The sequence below is a fragment of the Mustela erminea genome, chromosome 4, assembly GCF_009829155.1.
Source record: "Mustela erminea isolate mMusErm1 chromosome 4, mMusErm1.Pri, whole genome shotgun sequence".
Classification (NCBI taxonomy): Eukaryota; Metazoa; Chordata; class Mammalia; order Carnivora; family Mustelidae; genus Mustela; species Mustela erminea.
The window spans coordinates 147,154,857-147,175,035 of NC_045617.1; the positions used below are offsets into that span (position 1 = coordinate 147,154,857).

Sequence of the window (20,179 nt, forward strand, 5' to 3'; positions counted from 1 at the left end):
TAGCGAGGCTCATGCGTGAGAAATGACTCCGAGACCTAAGGATGAGAGCTGGGCTGGAGACGCAAACACCCCGCCCTTCCCTTGCTTAGCTAATGCCTTAGAAAAGCTAAGCCCTTCTCAGAGTTCAATGTTTGGCCTTTCCCAGGACAAGAAGGGGCCAAGTTTAATTTTCTTGACCTGATCTGAGGATTGACATGAGTTATTTTTTAAGACTTTAAAAAATAAAGTCTTCTTTATTTCTGCTGCAGGGGGAGCAGCAGAGGGAGAGGGAGGAGCCGAGCAGGGAGCCCGACAGGAGGCTCGATCCCCAGATCCTGAGATCATGACCTGAGCCAAGGACAGACGCTTGATCGACTGAGCCACCCATGAGTTAGTTTTGAGAACAATTATTCAGATTGTCAAGGGCTCCCCAAGGACCAAGGCTGCTGCCTGTACAGGGCCCCCGTGTGTTTGAATTACAGATGCTTGTTACCCCTGGATGGTATGGAGTTAAAGCCACAGACGAGGTCTACTGCCTCTTCCCTGGCAATGTGCAGCTATAGCTTTTAAAATCACAAATATTCTTGTTCTCTGAGTCAGTAGCATGATGACTTAGCCCCAGACCACTCATAAAATGTGTGTGCATGTATGCTCACCGTGGCATTTTTCAGAGTTGGAAACTCGACCAATGCCCATCAGTATGGAACGAGCAAATAAATTATGGAGTATCCCTGAGACGCACCGTCCTCCGTCAAACCAGACGAAGGGGATTAACATGTTCTAATAAGGAAAATCACCGCGATATAGTACATTTAAGTTACACAACAGAACAGTGTGACCTCATTTAAGAAACAATCAATCATATATGTGAGCAGATACATAGGAAAAAATGAGAAGGAACATACGCCAAATTATTAACAGTTCCCTCTGGGGCCTGGACTTATGGATGTTCAAATATTTACAGTATATTTTTGTAGTTTATAGAGTATTACATATAATAATGCATATATATAATTATATATTGTTAATAGGCAGTAGAAAGTTATTTTGATAAAAAAACAGATGGCAAAATATGCATAGTAAATGATGGAAAATGAAACCAGCTTCTGGCTTGCTGTCCATGATTTGGGGCTTTACCTTTTCCCTGAAATGCTCGTTTCTGGAGGCTGCGGCCAGGTAAAGCATCACAGCCTGGCTCACTTGGCCATCGTCCCCCGTGAGCAGCAGAGCCAAGGTCCTGAGTACTTCCTGCTGGGCGGGGAGACTGCTGGGCGCAAGGTCACGTATGGCTTGGAGCAGCTTCTCATCGCTCAGCGATTGCAGAGTCTGAATCAAGGAAACTAGCAAGTGAAAAGAAAGCAGAACTTTCTAGTTCCATCCATGTCATTGCAGTAAGTCAATCAGAGAAAGACAATTATCACACGATCTCACTCACATGGGGAATTTGAGAAATGAAACAGAGGATCATAGGGGAAGGGAGGGGACAAGAAGATGGAATCAGAGAGGGAGACAAATTAGAGAGACTCTTATTTAATCACAGGAAACAAACTCAGGGTTGCTGGAGGGGCGGGGGTGAATGGGGTAACAGGGCGGGGGAGAATGGGGTAACAGGGCGGGGGATGGGCAGGAAGGAAGGCACGTGATGGGATGAGCACTGGGTGTTATACGCCACTGATGAATCACTGAATTCTCCCTCTGAAACTAATAATACGCTGTGTGTTAATTAATTGAATTTAAATATTTTTTTTTAAAAAAGAAAGCAGGGCGCCTGGGTGGCTCAGTGGGTTAAGCCGCTGCCTTGGCTCAGGTCATGATCTCAGGGTCCTGGGATCGAGTCCCGCATCGGGCTCTCTGCTCGGCAGGGAGTCTGCTTCCTCCTCTCCCTCTCTCTGCCTGCCTCTCTGCCTACTTGTGATCTCTCTCTGTCAAATAAATAAATAAAATCTTTAAAAAAAAAAAAAAATAAAAATAAAAAAGAAAGCAGAGTTCATCTTCTGACCATAGGGTAACAAACTCACTGAACATATAAATACGACTCAGGTATATATACGATCAAAGGCTCAAGTATGAAAAATGAGCCCATAACAAAGGTGATGTTTCCAAATAGTGAGAAATTATTATTTTCACTCATGAGTGAACATTTTCACTAATATTTGAACTATTACATCACTCAAATAACTATATTAAGGCAAACAGCAAACCATACGAGGGTATGAAGGTGGACCTCCGTCTTGTATGGCCAGACTGAAATAATGGGCAGATGAATAGTCCAACGTAAAAATAGAGAGCAAAGAAAATACAAGCACACACTTTGTCCAGTCTTCCTGATGATAGCAAACGCTGCTGTTCCTCTTCTAGTCTTACCCGTATAGCAAGGCCCTCACCCCGAGTGACCTCAGCTATCCGTTCTCTCTGTCAGCACTTGGGCAGAGAGGCAGCCAACTAGGAGAAATCCAGTCGGTTGGTTGGAATATGAAGAGGGCATGATAAAAATCTAAAATTCTGAGTCCTGTGTGGACACGCTGACCACGTTCCAGGACTGAGGAATATATTCCAATCCCTGACGAGGAATCCCAGCATGGGTCTCAATTAGCCACACAAACATTAGGGTGAGAGCATGTCTCATCAGTGCAGATGGGAAAACATAACCTAATATCCATGTTCCATCGGTAGAACGGCATCCTCTCTACCGTGGACAAGAGTGAATTTTGGAGATTTTTTTTTCTTTTAATTTCTTATTTTTCCTGCTGGGGATGTTCTGGTCATTTTACTGCTTTATAAATAAATACCCAAGCAGGAGGTCTCGAGACAGTAGTATGTATAACAACCAAACAATGGAAAACAATCTTACTGTTCAACAATCGTCAACCATATTAGTATGCTTCCAAAGGCAGGGGTGCTATAAAACTTAAAGAAGTTTCAAAGAATAACATGAGATAGAACATCAAAAAAACCCTAGGTTAGGGGTGCCTGGGTGGCTCAGTCAGTTAGGTGGCTGTCTTCAGTTCAGGTCATGATCTGGGGGTCCTAGGACCGAGCCCCGGATCCAGCTCCCTGCTCAGTGGAGAGCCTGCTTCTCCCTCTCCCTCTGCCTGCCACTCTGCCAACTTGTGATTTCTCTCTCTCTCTCTCTCAAATAAATAGATAATCTTAAAAAAAAACAAAAAAACAAAAAAACGCACAACTACCCTAGGATATACTACTCTATCAGAAATCATCACAATTTGGAAATTTACTCAGAAAACTGCTTTAGTAAGACCACGACAAACTGAGAATGAAGAAATGACAACTATCCCAAGGTGAGAGCCTCTGGTCTCGGCCTCCGCTCTCTTTCCAGAGCTCCGGACCAGCGTCTGCGGGTGGCGAGGGCTACGCAGGCTCTCCCATGTTCCGGCTGGTGTGGCCGCAGGTGGAGGAGGATGTGAGGCTTCTCCCTGGGACGAAACCTCAGGGACAGACGTGTCTGTGCAGGGTTTGATGTTCCAGAGAGAAGGGCTAAGCCCGGTGCTGTGCCAGCCCATCCAATCCTAAAGAACATACCTCCTTCCCACCCCTTATCCCCAGCGCTGTCAGGCCTCGGTGGGTTTACAGAGCATGGACGTGGGAACCAGAATACCAGCCCCTCACGTCCTGACTCCACTCCTAAAGGGGTTTTCCCTCCGTACAGGTGCTTATTTTATTTCTAATACTTGAAGCCCCACACTGCTAAGCTGGTGGCCGTTCTTCTGACTCCTTGGATCCCCAGCTGGAGATTCAGTTTCCATCGTCTGTCCTTTCCTTATCAACGTGCCACCCTGTTTCTTCTTTTTTAAGATTTTATTGATTTGAGAGAGAGAATGAATAGGGTGGAGAAGCAGAGGAAGAGAGAGAGAGACGGACAGACAGACAGACAGACTCCCCGCTGAGCAGGGAGTCCAATGTGTGACTTGATCCCAGGACCCTGGGATCATGACCTGAGACGAAGGCAGAGGCTTAACCGACTGAGCCACCCAGGCACAACCCCCATTGCCTTCTTGTGAAACTCGCTTCTGCTTATAATATAAAACCACCACCAAAAAAGGGCAACCTGAAATAGTCCCCACTGTAGGCTTGATCCCACAAGTGGCGAATACAGTACATTACTGAAGAAAAGAAATGACATCGGTAAATCATTTAACAGCTTCTCATCAACATTACACCCCTGCTGGGTGACTGAGACCCTCTGAGTAAACCCAAGAGGCTTCATTGCCAAGAGGCTCACTAATGTTAAGGGTCCAAAAGTCACTGAAAAGGCAGATCTGAACCCAGCTGTGGACTTGGGGGAAATGAAAAGGCTCCCCTCACTAAACACTACACCTAAAAAGCCCAGAGCGGACTCCAAAGGGAGCCAGTGCACAGTGTGACAAAGAACGCGTCCCACCTTGCTTGGCCAGCTGGTTCAAGTGAGTCTCGAGGTCGCTCACACCGTGGCTGGTAAAATAACCGTAATACTGGAAAACAGTGACGACTTCCAAAGGGAGGCTGGAGGGGAGTAGTGGCTCAGCCCGGTCCAGGATCTGGGACACCAGGGTTCGGAACACTGTTTGGAAGGGAAAGATGGAAAGCAGCTTTGAAGAGACAAGACCGTTCATTCATGTTTTACTGAGGTACGTGGCAGAGAGACGTCTGGGAGCTGAGCTGGTCCTCAGCATGCTGCTCGGTGAGTTTCGCATTGATGTGTACACACACCTGTCACCGCCATTAGGGACGAGGTGCAGAACTCGCCTGGCTCCCCATAAGGTAAGCTTGTGCCCCTTCCCACCGTAGGTTACTAATAATCTGACTTCCATCCACATGAATTAGCCTCGCCTGTTTTTGAGCATCATGTAAATGGAATGATCTAGTAGGTGCTTTTTGTATCTGGCTCCTTTTACTCAACAAAATATCTGTAAGATTCATCTACACGTTGCTTAGAGCAGTAATTGGTTCTTTTTAAAAACTGCTGTGTAATCTCCTACTGGGGGAATCTGTTACTGTTGATATAAGCACAATACATAAATACGATACTATGCATATGCACATCTACATACATACATATAAACCCACAAAATACACTCATTTTCTTGCTGGTGGGCATTTGAATTGTTTCTGATTTTTGGCTTTTGTAAATAAAGCTGCTACAAACTTCCCTAGGCCTGTCTTTTTTGTGAGTATAAGCAGGTACTTTCCTTGATATATTTAGGAGCGGAATTGCTGGGTCATAGGGTAGGGGTACATCTAGCTTTAGTGGAAATCGCCCAACAGCTTTTCCCAAGTGGTTATTTCCCGTGGCACTCTCAGATTGGTGGCATTTTAATGAAAAAAGCCTACAACCACCTAAACAGCAATATAGGAAACACAGAGCTTTTAAAAGTCACTGCTGATATTCTGATTTAAAACATGTCCAAGTCTTTCTTTTCTTAGATGGTACTGAGCGGATGCTGCTTTCTCTGCAGAGTCAGTCATTGTCCCTGGGGAGGGACCCGCTGGTGCTCGCTCACAGGTCAAACGGCAGAGATGCTGTCCCCCGATGGCCGCCCCTTACCTGGGTCTGCAAGCCCGGGGTGCTCTCTGTTGATGGTTCTGGCAAAGCTGGCTTCCAGCTGCTTTATAACTCGGTCAGCCGAGCTGTGGTAGACACCGGCTGGGCTGCAGCACTTGGTCCAGAAGGACAGCAAGGACAGCTTTTTGTGAAATTCTGGGATGGCTGGAAGAGAGAGCAACCCCGACCCCACGTGGCACGTTTTGAAAGAAGCAGGTGAAGAGATGAACCTATGTGGGGGCGGGGCAGGCACCAGGGCCCCCTTTTCTCTCTCTTTAAAAAAAAAAAAAAAAAATTTTTTTTTTTTTTAAAGTAGGCTTCACACCCAGTGTGGGGCTTGAACTCACGACCCCGAGATCCAGAGTCTCGGGCTCCACCAATGGCCAGGCCGGGGGCCTCTCCCACTGAACTCAGGAAGAGTATCACGCCAGGCAGACCAGGGTCAGCATCTCCCTGGTGTGTGGTTGTGATGGCCTGGGAGCGCCTGAGAGCAGGGAAGACACGAGTCACTCACTCCCGGAGTGTCTGGTCCCTCTTTCTGCCTCTCAGCCATCTGCCCAGGTCCCCTTTCTCTGGCAGAGAAAGTCTGTGAGATGGCCTACGCGGTGGATGCTGGTGCTGTTTATGGACTAGTGTCTGACGTCCGGGGCTGGCCGGCCCTCTAGAAAACACAGTGTCTGCTGGTTGGACTCCGAGGTGTTCAAGAGACCACACTGGAGAGGGGACATTCCTCTATTTTATGGCCCGAGCATGCGCTCCTGCAGTCCTGAGGCAGCAGGGACAAGAAGCGGCCGGCGAGCGTGGGCACGGAGGAGGGACACGCACGTGCTTACCTTCGATGACGGAACTGATGTTCCCTATGTTCTCCTCGCTGACTGCGGACAGCTTCTCCACCACCTGGATTTGCCTAGAAAGCTTCTCTAAGAGACTGCTCGCCACGAATGGGGTTTTGCTTGAGAAGACAATTTGCTGAGGAGACAAACAGAACCAGGGGGTCAGTTCCTCTGCTATCAGTGGAGGTTCCCTGGCCCAACCGCCTCCTTCCTAACTCAGCGGTCAGGCAAACTCAACCCGGGCGGTGATTGAGTTCCGGCTCGAGAACGTTCCTCATTCCAGGCCGATGACAAGAGCTGATGAAATCACACATGTTTTTGTTGCTTTATAACCTTTTTTCCGTGCCTGCATAGATTCTGGAATGTTCTCAATAACAGAGCTGCAAGGTTCTGATAAAGTTGCCTTTGCTTTTTATGTATCGTAAATCTTGTAAATCCTCTTTGAGATCATGAAGGCATATTTAGGCTGCTTATCTCTGTGCTAACAGAAAGATTTATTTCACAAGTAATTTTTCACAGCATGGATTGAGTTCCTTGTTTTCAAGCTGAACATTAAGGACATGTTGTATAATAATCATGATTATAATCAAGGCTATCTCGTTCTAATTAATGAGTGCTTTTCATGTACCAGGCACTGGTCTGAGTCCATGTATTAGCTTGTGTGATTTGCTACAGCCACCCTGTGAGGTGGGTACTGTTGATAGTGCATTTTAAGCATTTATTTATTTAGTGCCCGAGCACATAGAGGGCAGAGGAAGGAGGAGAAAGAATATCCCAAGCTGAGTGCAGAGCCCGACGCGGGGCTCGATCTCATGACTCTGAGATCACGACTTGAGCCGAAACCAAGAGTTGGATCCTTAACCCACGGAGTCACCCAGGTGTCCCTTGGTATTCCATTTTATTGCTGAGGAAACTGAGGCCAGAGAGATCGAGTAATGTGCCCAAGACCAAATACATAGCAAGTGACTGCACCTACGTGCAGGTCACAAGAGCAAAGGGCATGAGAGAGGAGAAGTCAGTGGCTGCCTGGATGTTCTTGTCCTTTCTGTGTCCCTTGGAGACCTGTCCCGGTCACGTGGTGGGCATGGAGGCAGGATGCATCCTGTACTAAATCCCCTAGAACACACAAATAGGATTTTCAAATTCAGAGGTCTCGTGAAACAGTTTTGTACTGACGCCTTTCCTGTAAGTAAATACAGGAGAAATGAACTGATTTGGGGCATAATTATAACTATTATGATTCTTATGGAATGCCCATTTTTATCTCTTTGCAATTACATGCCAAATGCAGGCATTCACTCACCGATTCAGCAGCAGATGGGAGTTAGAAATTAAGTTTCTAATCCTTACTTTGTTCCACATCTTTTATATCTACCTCTTTTGTTTTCCTGGCACTGATGTCCCCCCATAGAAGAGCTGACGTGTGATAACCATGGCCTGAGTCTACACAAGAACACGGCACCGCACAGTCTGCTGATTGCTCTTCGAGAGAAAACATCCATTCATTTACGGAAGACAATTCTCCTACATTTCACCAAAAAATGACTTTCCCTCTAAAAGGCAAATGGGTCCTTGGCTCGGGCCAGAATCAGGCTCAGGAAGGACAAAGAATGGTGAAAACTGTCTCATTCAAGGGCTTGGGGAAGAGAGAATAGCTAAAAGTAAATCACAGTCCTTGCCCATTTTGGTCTGGAAAAAAAAACTAAAAAAAGCACCTCCTGCCAGGCTGCCAGTAAATGGCGTGCAGTAAACAGCTTACCAACTCGGCAGTCAACAGAAGAGCTCAACGGGGATGGTGGCCAACTTAGTGACAAGAGTCCTCACTGCCAACCAGTTTCCCACAGCGTCTGAGGTGACTCTGTGGCTCTTGATTCGGGGAGGAGAAGCATGTGCTACACTGCCTCGGTATATTACAGAAGAAGCACACTAACCCAGTTCTGGTCCCTCTGCGGCCCCTTCCTCCTGTCCCTGCCTCTATCTTGCAGTGGGTCCCCTGCTCTTAGGAGCAGGACTCCTCCTTTTTGGCCCCCTTCCTGCCGACCTTGACATATGCTCTCATGTTCTTCTCCTGTCCCCCACACATGCAGGCAGGCTGGAGCAGACAGGCAACCAGGCACCGAGGGTGCGTTTAAATAGATGCTCAGGAGAAAATGCTTTGTCAAGACAGCGACAGCACTTCCTGCAACCAAAGAATTCCCAAATCTGTGCTCCACTACTGTAAAACCTTAACCGGTAGACAACCCGAAATGAAAAGAAAATTAAGGCCCACGGTGCCCCAGAATGAGAGCTAACTGGTAATGATAATGTCCCATGAAAGTGTTCTTTCTCGTTGCTGGTAAGTCTTTATTCCAGATCTGGAAAGCTGGGGTTATATTCTGCAGCAATTTGCCTTTAGCTGTCCGGGGGGTAGAAAGCCAAGTCAGAAGACAAGTACACACCAAAGGACGCTCAGTAACTCTCACTTTCAAAGTCCATTCATTTGTAGCTGGCAGAACACAAAAATTTTTCCTTAGTCACATGACTCTTCTCTTTTATCAAATGATTTGACATCAAGAACTAACCTAGGACCTCTTAAAGTGTGGAGAGCTAAGGGGGTGCCTGGGTGGCTCACTCAGTTAAGGTCTGTCTTCAGCTCAGGTCATGATCTCCGGGTCCTGGGATCGAGCCCACATCAGGCTCTCTGCTCAGCAGGGAGCCTACTTCTCCCTCTCCCTCTGCCGCTCCCCCTGCTCTTTCTCCGTCTCTCAAATAAATAAAATCTTAAAAAAAAAGAATAACGTGTGGAGAGCTGGGTTTTATGATAAAAAACCCAGGGCTTAGGGAGGATGGCCATGCCCATGAGAATGTTTGAGTTGCCCCAACTCAAAGGAAGACGGTTCTCTTATTCCTGAATTTTCATTTCTCTGGCGTAACTGAAAAAGGAAGCCCACCTTGGTGCATCCATGGCCTGGGCTCTGAGGCACGCGGTCAGCAGTCCTACCTGAACGAGCTGGGTGCAGTACTGAAGGTGCCTGACGATGGTGATGTCCAGGCTTTCATTCCCCGTGGTCAGTGGCAGAGGGCTTCCCGCCACACTAGTCCCGACCCCTGTGTCCTCTGTCAGTGCTTCGCTAAGGTGCCCCCTGGCTTCAGGGTGTGTGGCTCTGTAGGTCCTGGAGCAGGAAGGGGAGCGAGATGTTAGTTTCTTTTGGCATGGAAACCCCGGGTCACCTCAACAAAACTCAAGAAAGGCCCCCTCTGGCACCCATTGAACGGGAGGCTTTCGCTAAGCCCGCCTCGAAAAGCCGAGCTACCATTCCAAAGCTGCTTCTTGGTTCAGCCTGGTCAGCCCATGTGCCTTGTTAAAAGATCGAGCAAACAGATTGCTCCCAGAGTTCTCTGGTTGTTGCCCCAGCACAATGAGCCCTTTGTAAAGCCGGCACACCAAGGAGTCTTTGAGACGGGCTCTCATTTTTGTGCTTGTTATACTTGCTTGCTCTGTGGATGGGAAATTGCCAGATTTTCTGGGATTAAACTGTCCTCTGTATTTGTGGTCGCCCCAAGAGCAAGACCATTAAGAAGTAAAGTCAAGGCTTTTTCTTGGCCTCAGATCAATTGCTCCTTGAAGAAAAGGAGAAAGTTGCCAGCAGGAGACATGACGTTTTGCCCCAGACAAAGGCTACAAGGGGGCATCTGAATCTTCCCAGGCGGGGCTGGGGTTCTGCCTCTCATGCCTGGTTTCAGCCTCGCCGTGGAGCTGTCTCAAGTTGTATCGTGACGGGCACTTAGGCTTACAAATAAAATCTGTTGCCTCTATTATCTAATTTTGTTCTGAAAATTAATCTGTGTGGGAAAGAGGGAGTAGCTGTCTCATTTCACACATGGGAGGGCTGACTGGCACAGATATTCACCACCGTGTCCTGTTACACAGCCGGCGGCAACCGGGCAGCTAGTGGCTTCTGGGTTCGCAAACCCCCCTGCCCAGCAACTGGGATTTAGAAAAATCATGCACCTGAGCTTAGAGGCCTTGAACATTTTCCTCCAATTAACTTTTACCTCCAAGGGGAAAGCACTCTGCTTGTGTCCCGGCCATCAGCACATATTTAAAACACACACACACACACACACACACACACACACAATTTCCACAATTTCACCTAATCCCGCTGATGACATAAAGTCAATCAGTTTAGACAATTTAATATCAATGGTCTACAAAATGTACAAAACCCGTGATGGTTTTGTTGTTGAAATGATTCTGATGGCAGCAAAAATGGAAGTTTAGACTGAGGTCTGACTTTGACCTACCATGTAACAGCTCATGCTAATGAGTAGACAGATTTTTGGTTTAGAAGCACTTCACAAGTTCAATCAGGCTAGAAAAATCTCAGCGCAGAATGTAGGAATATAACAGCAGCCTTCTAGTCATTGAATAAATTTTGTTGGCCAGGCCCTTGGCTTGCTCAATGGATAAATCTGTTTCTCACTTTTTTGTTTCCTGATTTTGAAAGAACAACCCCTCCAGGGATAAGAAAGCCCTCAAAAATGTTATTATAACATCACCTAGGGAGGTTTGTGAAGATGGGACAGTGGAGTTCCTCGTAGCTGGAAAACCTGTTTGCATAACACATCAGCAGTAAAGATGGTGGAAATCCACGTGTTCCTCTGGGGAAGTATGTGTGGGCATCTTTTCTCCCACGGCAGTTAATGAAGGTGGGTAGGCTTGACTGTGTTTGCTTTGCTTCCGCTGAAGTCACAGAATGGACCCCAGACTCTAGCTCCAAACACAAGTTCTGGCTGTCCAAGAAAACTGATGGAGGAGGTGACACGATTTCACCTTCATCGCCCCCTCCCGCTCAGCCCTGCCTGTCCGAGAAGATGCAATCAGGTCTCAGCCACCAGTTGGTGATCCCTCGTGCTAAGGGAAATATGTGCCCGGGCTGAAACTTGGCTTTGATATGGGCACCAATAATCTTGATCTGGAACTACTTTGTCAAAGGGAGCAAGAGATAAAGGGGTGGGAAAGGCAGAGACTGATATAATGAAGACATTAGAAATAGGACCCAGATGGAGGAGAACCCAGTACACAAGGGTCATCCAGTAGGACTCCTCTGGAAACACAGCATATCTAGTTAATGTGGAATTAATTACACTGGGGTCAGGTAGCAGGCCCCGAACCGTCCGGGACATACGTGTATACACACAAACATGTCCCTTTCGTTTATGAGGAAGAAAAGCAATTCAGTTGTCCTTGAACAGCACAAAAGAGGTGAATGATACATAAACATCGTCCTGGAGAGTAAAAGGGAGCTGAAAGTCAATGGCCATTCCTGGGGGAAGTTCTCTCCTCCTGGGAGGGGCCTGGGAGGCGACGGACAGTGACAGAGAACCACTCTCCAGACCTTAGAGGTGTCAGCACACACGAACTTTACACTTACCTATTTTTCTCGGTCTCGGTGTCCGAAAATACCGAGTCCGCGCCTCCGCCAACATTACAAACCTCATCACCATCCTCCTCCTCGTCAAAATCAGAGGTGTTCAGGAAATCAAAGCTTTCTAAAGCACTTTCGACTGTAAGACTTAAACTGGAAGACCGGCTGCGGCTTCCGGCCGGCTTGCACTGCAAAGGCAGAAGGCATCAGGGAGAAGATCAACAGAGCCAGAGGCAGAAAACACCACACGCAGCATTCAACTTGAGATGCGACACTTTCTGGGTTTTTTTTTTCAAGCTTTTATTTTTTGTTGTGGTTGGTGTAAAAAAAAAAAAAAATGCATTTAAACTCTTCATATTAAAAAAAAAAAAAAGTACAACGATAGATTAAAATGACACAGCATCTGGGATTTGTTCCAAAATCATCTGGCGAGAAAGAAGCAGGAAGAAGGACAGAAAAAACAAGACCGGCTCTGAGCTGACATCGTGGAAGCAGGAGCTGGGCACACTGGGGCGCTTTCTAGGATTCCTTCTGTTTCTGCCTGAAGTTTTATAATGGGAAGTTGAGGGACTGTGATAGCCCAGAGAGCCCTGGGAGACAGAACTGCTCTAGCCCTCCCTCTGCCTGGAGCTGAACCCCAAAGGAAACACAACCAGCAGACGAGTCTGAAGAGCCATGGCGTCAAGGCCAAATATAACCGATCCGTAACATTACACGGCCATGTCTGCGCTGTCCCGAGACAGAAGCTGGCTGCCCAAGGAACCCATTCTGGGGCTGGAGGATTCTGTATCGCCAAACACAGACAGAAGCAGGACAAACAGAATAAGGCCAGTTGCTATGGGCACAGAGATGGAAAGACGTCGTCCCAAAGTATTCAAGAGGACGGACGCTGGGACGGATTGAAGAGGACCGGTCCTGCAAGGCGCAAGAACCAAAGGCCTCCTTCCAGTGAGGTGGCTCTCCTTGCTGACTTCGTAACACAAGGCAGGCCGCGCCTTGCAGGGGTCTGTCTCTGAGACTCAAGATGGCACAAAAGCACAGGGGAAACCGTCTTTCGGTCTTTAAATCAGAGTTGTTTCATTCACCCTCAGTGATCTCCGTCCCCGAGGCTGCATCACTTAGTCTCTGATCCTCAAGAGGCTTAGCATCCTAGGAACGTGAAGGGGGAAAAAGAGAAAGCTTTGTCTGGCGGATGCTTCGATTCTGGCTGGATCCACAGCCACTTGCCCCAGGTCTAAACTCAAACGCTGTTTTCCATCTCAGAGAGAGAGAGAGAGAGAGGGTGCCAGTCCAGATGCAACTTACTTCTAGGTTCTTCTTTCTTAACCAGCTATCTGCCGAACTTAACCTCACCCACTACGGATGCGTTTAAACATTGATCCTAACAAAGGGATGGCCCAACACTTCAGGATTTTCAAGGTAGGATCATTTTGGAACAACAGCAGATGGAGATAATACTCTGGAAAGAAATCTGCGACCCCCAGGCTGTTATGACTCACAGACGGCTTGCTCAGGGTTTGCTGGCAGACCCCGCTATCTTAGCCATCTAGATGCCTGCCGATGGGAGCTGCTCTCCCCACTCGCTTCTCTAAGGCTTCTGCTGGAGGTGGGGGTCAGTTGTGTCTTTAAATTTCACACCTTTTGCCCACTAAGCGAAGCTGGTCAACTCTGCAGACCAGGGTCTGTTGAGGTGGCAGAAGATGTTTTCACTGGAGTGTTAGACAAGCAGCCTCCATGCAGGAGTCCTGAGCTGGGGCTTCGGAGAAGTGTTTTCCAGAAAGCAGAGGCAGAGCGCCCTGGCCTGCTTCTTGGTCTGTCATGAGTGCTGGAGGACCTGGAAAGTCAGGGCAGGAAGTCTCACCTGCCCTGGGGACAAGCCCCCTCCGAGGTCGTGAGCACCATCGAGAGGGATAAGACAGTCCGAAAAGCCTTGGAAATGTGCTCCCACGTGCCACTGAGAAGACCACGCTTTACAGACACCCGCACAAGGGGATGAGACGGCCTTCTGTGGGCGGAATCTCAGCCAGCCCCCGGCACCTGATTTTCCAGCCCAGCTGACAGGTCAGGTCCCCAAAGAACTGCTCTTTTGTGGAAAAAGGAGTCAGTTCGCCTTCCGTATAGCAAGGCCAGAGTGGCAAAGCTGAGAGCACAGGAGGTGGCCGTGGGATTTGGGACAAAACTCAGGTTCTGTCTTCCTGGGCAGTGTTTTAGAAAGTTTATGCCCGGCGGCAACACAGACATTCTGGTGTGGCAACAGCAGCCTCCTTCCTGGGGCCTCCTGCCTGAGGGGATCATCCTTCTCACTCTCCTCTCCCACCCGCTCTACCCTGAGCTGTCTGAGCAGGGGTGAGGCTGAGAGAGAGCGAGCTCTGGTGGTGGTGGTGGGGGGGGGGGGTCCCTGGTTTCTAGAGCACAGGAGATGATGACTTGCAAGTCCCGACTCACTGGTTGGGACCAGACCAGACTGGAGAAGGGGCGGTGTGCAGGGGGAGGTGGGGTGCAGGGGTGTGGGCGAGGGAGAGGGGAGGTACGGGCCCGTGGCTCCCACATCACAGTTGCCTCACTCTTGACTTCAGTCAGAAAGGGACTCTCTCCGGTAGCATCTCAGGGAGATTATGATCCCAAAGTGCCTCCAGCTCCCTTCTGGGACTGCGGTGACTAACCCCGGGGCTGGAGGGGTTCAGACCTTCCGCATGCTGGAGACTGAACTCCTACTAACCAACTCGGGGGAAACTCATCTGTGTGAGGGAAATAAAAACGAACAGGCACTCCTGGTGTTTCAAAGTCGGTGCCATTCAGATGACGACCGTCCCTCAGTTCTGTGATGCAGGGGGATAAGACACCAAGACACACTACTTCCGAGAGAAAGCTGGCTTCAGACGCCTCTCTCCGCACCTAATCTGATTTCCCTAAAATGGTACTTACTTTTAGGATGTCATCCAAGTGCATGACTTCTTGGTTCAGGTCCTGAAACTCTTTGTACTGCTCCTTGTGAGGCTCCAAGGCAAGGAAAAGCCCGCTAAATGCATCCTCTAGGCTTCCATCCAGGAAGGAGCGACAGCCTTCGGATTCTCCACTGACGGAGCCCTCCAGGGCCAGCCTCTCCGTGGCCCCCGGAACCTCCGCCGAGGTCAGCCTCTTGACCAGCTGCTTCGTGATGTTTCCTTCAAACGTGTCCAGCTCCACGGGCTTGAGCTCCGAGGCCTCGTCAGACTCCTGTAAGAGGGCCTCTGCCACGTCCTTCTCCAGGAACAGGGGGGTCCCGGGCCTGTCTGTGTCCTCCTCCACATGTGGCTGTGGCTCTTGGCCTTCTCTGGAGGAGTTTCTAGAAGATGCTGAGCTGGAGTCACCCGAGCCCTCGTTCCGGGAGGCCAGGCTGCTGTGGTTCCGCTCTGCAGGGGTGATGGTAATTTCTGGGTTTGCTGAGCCTGCGGTGGACAGAGGGCCGGCTGCGTGGGGGGTGTGGGCACAGTCCCCGTTGGGCAGGTCACTGAAGCTGAGAGACAGGGGCGTTTTCTCCTCAGCTGCCTTTCCGTGGTCAAAGACGTCATCAGGTAGATTAGACTGTGGATAAAAGGCATCTTGTTATTATTTTAAATACAAGCAATATGCTGGGTGGGATTTCTTTCCAGACAAGATGCCAGGCAATTAAAATGCACAACCAGCGCTTTCATAATCCTAACATGTTAGCTGTTGATTTGGTCTGTGCGCGTGTGTGTGTGTGAGGCAAAAGAAAAGCCTTTACAAACCATTTCTGGTGTTGAGTCTCGGTGAAAGTTCATTATTCTATTCCTAGGTTCAACAGTTTTCAGAAGAAAAGATTGTGGGGAGGGGAGGGAACAGAGCCTATTTCCTAAAATCCAGAATCTCACAGTATTTGGCAGCCATGGTTATGAACACTACAATTTTTTTTTTTTTTGGCATTTATCTTAAAAGATGTTCCAACACTCATGCTAGTTCACTCAAAAGATGTGATGCTTTGTTCTGCTTCAGTTCTCATAAATTATTTTAAAAGACCCTCTACCCACAACTCCCAAGCCCTTGAAAATGTTCTATTAATTTAGTCACCGGGCCACAAATAACCGAAGACCAGAAACATAGTTGCAAAGCCTCCGTAAAAATGGGAGAAAAAGATGAATAAACTTAAAGCTCTCCCAGAGCCGCGTCTAGAAATACAACGTCCTCTTGTCAAGCCGACCCAGGCTGGGTCAAGTACACTCTGTGATTCATGAAGCAGAACTCGGAAGGGAGAGAGGTTACAAATACCCAGGTAATCAAGATCATTTGTTTATGCAGGCATCAAAATGATTTCCAAGTCATCGCTCCCTACGCTGTGGTCTGTGCCGTGTCTCAGGGCCAAGAGCTGCTCTGTGGGAAAAGTTTTCTAGTGATTGGAGATCAGCTCCTTGGAAATGGATCATTTCTCTTGGGCTCTGGACTGATCTTTTAAGTAAATGGTTAAGTACCAAGTGCATGTCTATTTGCATTCTGTGGGAAGCAAGGAAAAATCACAATATTGCTGGGAATAAGCCCAGGAAACAAAAATGTTCCTGGTAGTGAAATGGAGTAGACAGAAAGACAAAAGCTCCCTGTCCTCCCCGGCAGTCCTCCTGGTCCCCCCACCACTGCTGGACTGGGGACCCCCAGATCCTAACCCGTGCAGTTAGTTCAACCCTAACTTTACATTCTCATCTGGCTGGAGGGCAATTCATTTGAACCACGGGGATGAGTGAAGGGACGTGTCCTTGGGACACTCAGGTAACCTCTGTAGGCTCAGGGTGGCCTCTAGAGAATGCTTTCTTCTGTGACCACCCCCCCCCCCCGGAAGGGTGCTGCTCAGAGTTCTGGGGGGCGGGCCTGAGAGTGGAAGTTCTAGAAACTTCTCAGTAGCTGTCGAGGACCAGGTGGGGCTCCAAGGGCCCCAGAGATTGTTTAGTTCGGTGCCCTCTGTCTGTTCCCCGCACCCTCCACCTCGGGGAGAGAGAAAGGGGGAACTTCTGGAGCATCTCCCAGAAGCTCTGGCCCTCCAGGTGGTCCTGCCTATCTCATCTCATCTTCAAAGCACAGCCCTGGCCACCCGGGGTGCAGGGAGGCTCGGTGAAGGCAGGGGGACCGCTCAGTCGGGCTCTTATTCAAATCCCGAAGTCCTTGCCAGCCATTTACCTAAACCCGACGTGCACCTGTGTGAGTGGCCAGCATCAGGAGTCAGACTGAGCTGAGACGCTCTGGTCAAGGGGACTTCCGGGGCGCCAAGGGGACCTGCCCACGAATGGGCACACGACAGGACAAGGGAGTGAGCTCTAACGAGACGCAGCATCGCGGGGCAGGACCCCGACACGGGAATGGCTGCCAACCGGGAAACAGGTGGTCCTGGAGCTCAACCCGCAGGATGGGGAGGTTTAGGCGAGGAGGAGGAAGTGTTTTCCAGAGGAGCAGTGGGTGTGCACCGACGGGAGCTCGCGAAGGGGGAGGTGCAGCTGGAGGGTGCTTGGGGCTCTGGGGGCTGCAGCAGGGGACCAAGAACGGGCAACGGCAGGCGAGGCAAGCTTGCTGAAGGCCGGACAGGTACAGCCGCTCTGAGGGCTCTGCCTTTATCCAAAAGGCTCCAAGAAGCCGTGGAGGTTTTTCAAAACTCGCTCTCCTTTAAATTATGCTATTAAACCCCCTACCAACTCCCTCCAGAACTTACAGTACGTGAGCGTGAACATATACATTATATCGATAGCTGTGTATACAACAGCATCTGCTATATGTCCATTTTTGGCCCATGTGTTCATGCACTTCTTCCTTCTAGAATGTTCCTATTTGCCTTGGAAACTCCACTAGGTTAGCCTGGCCCTTCTCATCTGTGTCTTGTAATTCACCGAATTAGAAGCAATGATTATCATCGTTCACTAGAAAACTTTTTAGTCCTTTCCTTTCTGGACGTTCAAAGATTACTCTTATTTTTCCCCATAGGTAACTTTTCTATGTCTGTAAAGAGCAGACCCTTCCACGTCCGTATGTTCATGTGTGATTTCTCTTGGCACAGGATGCATGACACAGGAACCGTAGGTCCCCCGCTGTATTCCTAACTACAAATGAAAGAGCTTCGTTTACTAATGCAGAGAAAAATTAACCCACACGACCACAAACTAAGGCGAAGACCATCTTTAAATAAAAGTAGCTCTAGGAAAGTGGGTGCGAAGGCTTCTGACTCCCTCGCACGCCAGGTCTAAAACTGAGACTGTCCTCAGCGATAAGCTCGCTTAATCTGGGAACAGACACCTTCTCCGATGGTGGGGGAGGGGAGTGACTGCATTTTTCAGAAACGATGATCTTGTTACCATGGATATCTTCGCCACCGCGGAGAAAATCACGGCACAAAAGCAGGGCTCAGGGACGAGAGGGCCACGCCGGGTCTGTGACAGAGGCGCATGCAGGAACACGCTTTGCGCCCCGGGGACAGGACAGCTGTGACCACTGCCCCGCAAGCGAGACAGAGGAGAGAAGAGACACACGGAAGCAAACGCGCCCCAAGCCCCCGAGGCGAGCACTGCACGGCGGGCAGGCCACCCACACTCACGGAAAACTCTAGCTCGGCCTTGGGTCTCAGCCTGAGGGAGGGCAGGTCGCTGAAAGAGCGGCTGCGGTGCAGCTTGGCAAAGAAAGTGTCCTGCAAGGCACTCAAGACAGACAGCCGCCGCGGCTTGGCCGCCGAAGGATGCAGCCACCTCTTTGGAAGTCAAAGCGAGATAGCGGAGTTAGCGGAGTTAGCGGGAGACAACGGGCACTGTGTTTCGTGAGCATTCTAGCAAGCATTTCTGATGACCGCAAGGAGACCCTTACTGACACCCGTTACCTAAAAGGCTGACCTCAGAGACTCTCCGGGAAAGTCTGCACATTATCAAAGCCCTGGGGGGCGGGGGAGGATGGGGAGAGGGCAGACAGGAGGTGGTGTTTGCCTGCGTGCAAATGGCCCAGGGCCTCTTGGAATGTGCTTTTCTTAGTCGCTGCTTGATGAGGGGGAGCTCTGAGATGAGCATTGCTAGGAGTTATCGAGAACCCGTGACACCAGATGTCAGGTGTTTCACATCCTGGGGGTAAGCCCTGCCGCGAGTTCACACCTCCTCCAGAAGCCACAGGGAACTTACGAAAAAGGAGTGATCCTTCAGAGTGGGGGTCTCCGGGGTGCCCTGGCTGTACATGGACATCCTCCTCTGGAGGGCTGCCGCTTTGTTCCCAGCACCTGAGGACGCCGTCATGTCCTCCACGTCGAACGGGCTGCAACACAAGGAATCCCGTGAACGTGTGCCCATTCCAGCCCCCCCAGCCAGACTGTGGGCTGAGAAGGCTCCTCGTTACGCCAAAGTCAGTGCAAACCAGCGGGTGCAGGGGAACTGAAAACGAGCCACGATAACAGAAAGTGGAGCAGAACACGACACCCAGACCCAGGCAAGGGACCACAGATCAGCATCGTAGCTCTAAGGGCGACTTATCTAGGAGAATCTGTTTCTCCATTCATGTTAGAAATGCAAACATATTAATGCTTGCCCAACACATGACGTTGAAGTCTATAAAATGTCTCTGACTTTGCAGGGACAGACGCGTTAACAGTACAAGAGAGCAACAGATCACTGTTCTAAAGAAAACACAGACCCTCTCTCGTCTCAGCGGACACAGAGACTCCTGCTTGATGGGAGGACAGTCTGTCCTGTCCGACGTGACAACATTTACCATCGTGCGTCTGGTCCATCCAGCAAGAATGACCTTGCATTCGATAGATCAGTGACACGAACTACAAGGAGGGAAGGCTGGGCGGAACACGGAACGCGCGGGAGAGTGTTTCAGTGACCAGACGGCAGGGGGTCTGCTGCCTCTCTGGTTCGCCCCCATGTTGGAAAGGGGACCCTGAACACCCGCACTCAGCAGGTCATGTTTACGCGGTAATCCACCAGGGGCGTTGTAGCAAACTTTGAGAGCAACCCGTGTTTAAATAACACATGACCTTTCTCGTGAGGCGACCTCAGAAAACCACCTTTAAGTTCGCTGCTCTGACAAGAGGTATCTCTTGCCCTTTGGAAATGTTCTGTTGTGGGAAAGCATGAAGGATATTGAGAAGTTTCCCTGAGCAGCATATGGGGTAGAGCTGAAGTGGGACTGGCAGCGAAAACCCTATAGTGAGAATCGGGATCTTTCTGAGGGTGAAATATCTCCTCCTGGACAGTTATTTTCCTCCCAAATTAGCTTACTTGAGACTTAGATTATTTTATATGTATTTAAAGGTTGACAGGGAGGGAAGGTGGCAGGACAAATATTTTAGAACAAGCAGTAGAAGAGAACAGTGGTAAGACAGAGGCTTCTCTGACTTATGGAGACGACGGTGCACAACCGTCACATGGCAAGCCAGGGGACAGATCCCTGTCCCCTCCGAGGTT

General features: G+C 49.4%; 1 protein-coding gene across 9 annotated transcripts in view; it reads right to left on the bottom strand.

The window, feature by feature from the left end:
- The window catches only part of RIPOR2 (RHO family interacting cell polarization regulator 2), a 215,494-nt gene that overhangs the window by 11,093 nt on the left and 184,222 nt on the right, over positions 1 to 20,179 (bottom strand). For 4 of the 9 annotated variants that reach the window (XM_032341261.1, XM_032341259.1, XM_032341260.1 and 1 more), the window contains exons 12-19: positions 18,896 to 19,025; positions 14,688 to 15,326; positions 11,769 to 11,950; positions 9,332 to 9,503; positions 6,352 to 6,487; positions 5,522 to 5,683; positions 4,379 to 4,537; positions 1,117 to 1,319 (exon numbers count right to left, since the gene is read on the bottom strand). In XM_032341261.1, the coding sequence (XP_032197152.1) occupies positions 1,117 to 1,319; positions 4,379 to 4,537; positions 5,522 to 5,683; positions 6,352 to 6,487; positions 9,332 to 9,503; positions 11,769 to 11,950; positions 14,688 to 15,326; positions 18,896 to 19,025 (1,783 nt within the window). Of the gene's footprint in view, positions 1 to 1,116; positions 1,320 to 4,378; positions 4,538 to 5,521; positions 5,684 to 6,351; positions 6,488 to 9,331; positions 9,504 to 11,768; positions 11,951 to 12,088; positions 12,912 to 14,687; positions 15,327 to 18,327; positions 18,478 to 18,895; positions 19,026 to 20,179 lie in introns of those variants that run through there. The other 5 variants (XM_032341266.1, XR_004285260.1, XM_032341263.1 and 2 more) reach the window with 5 other exon arrangements.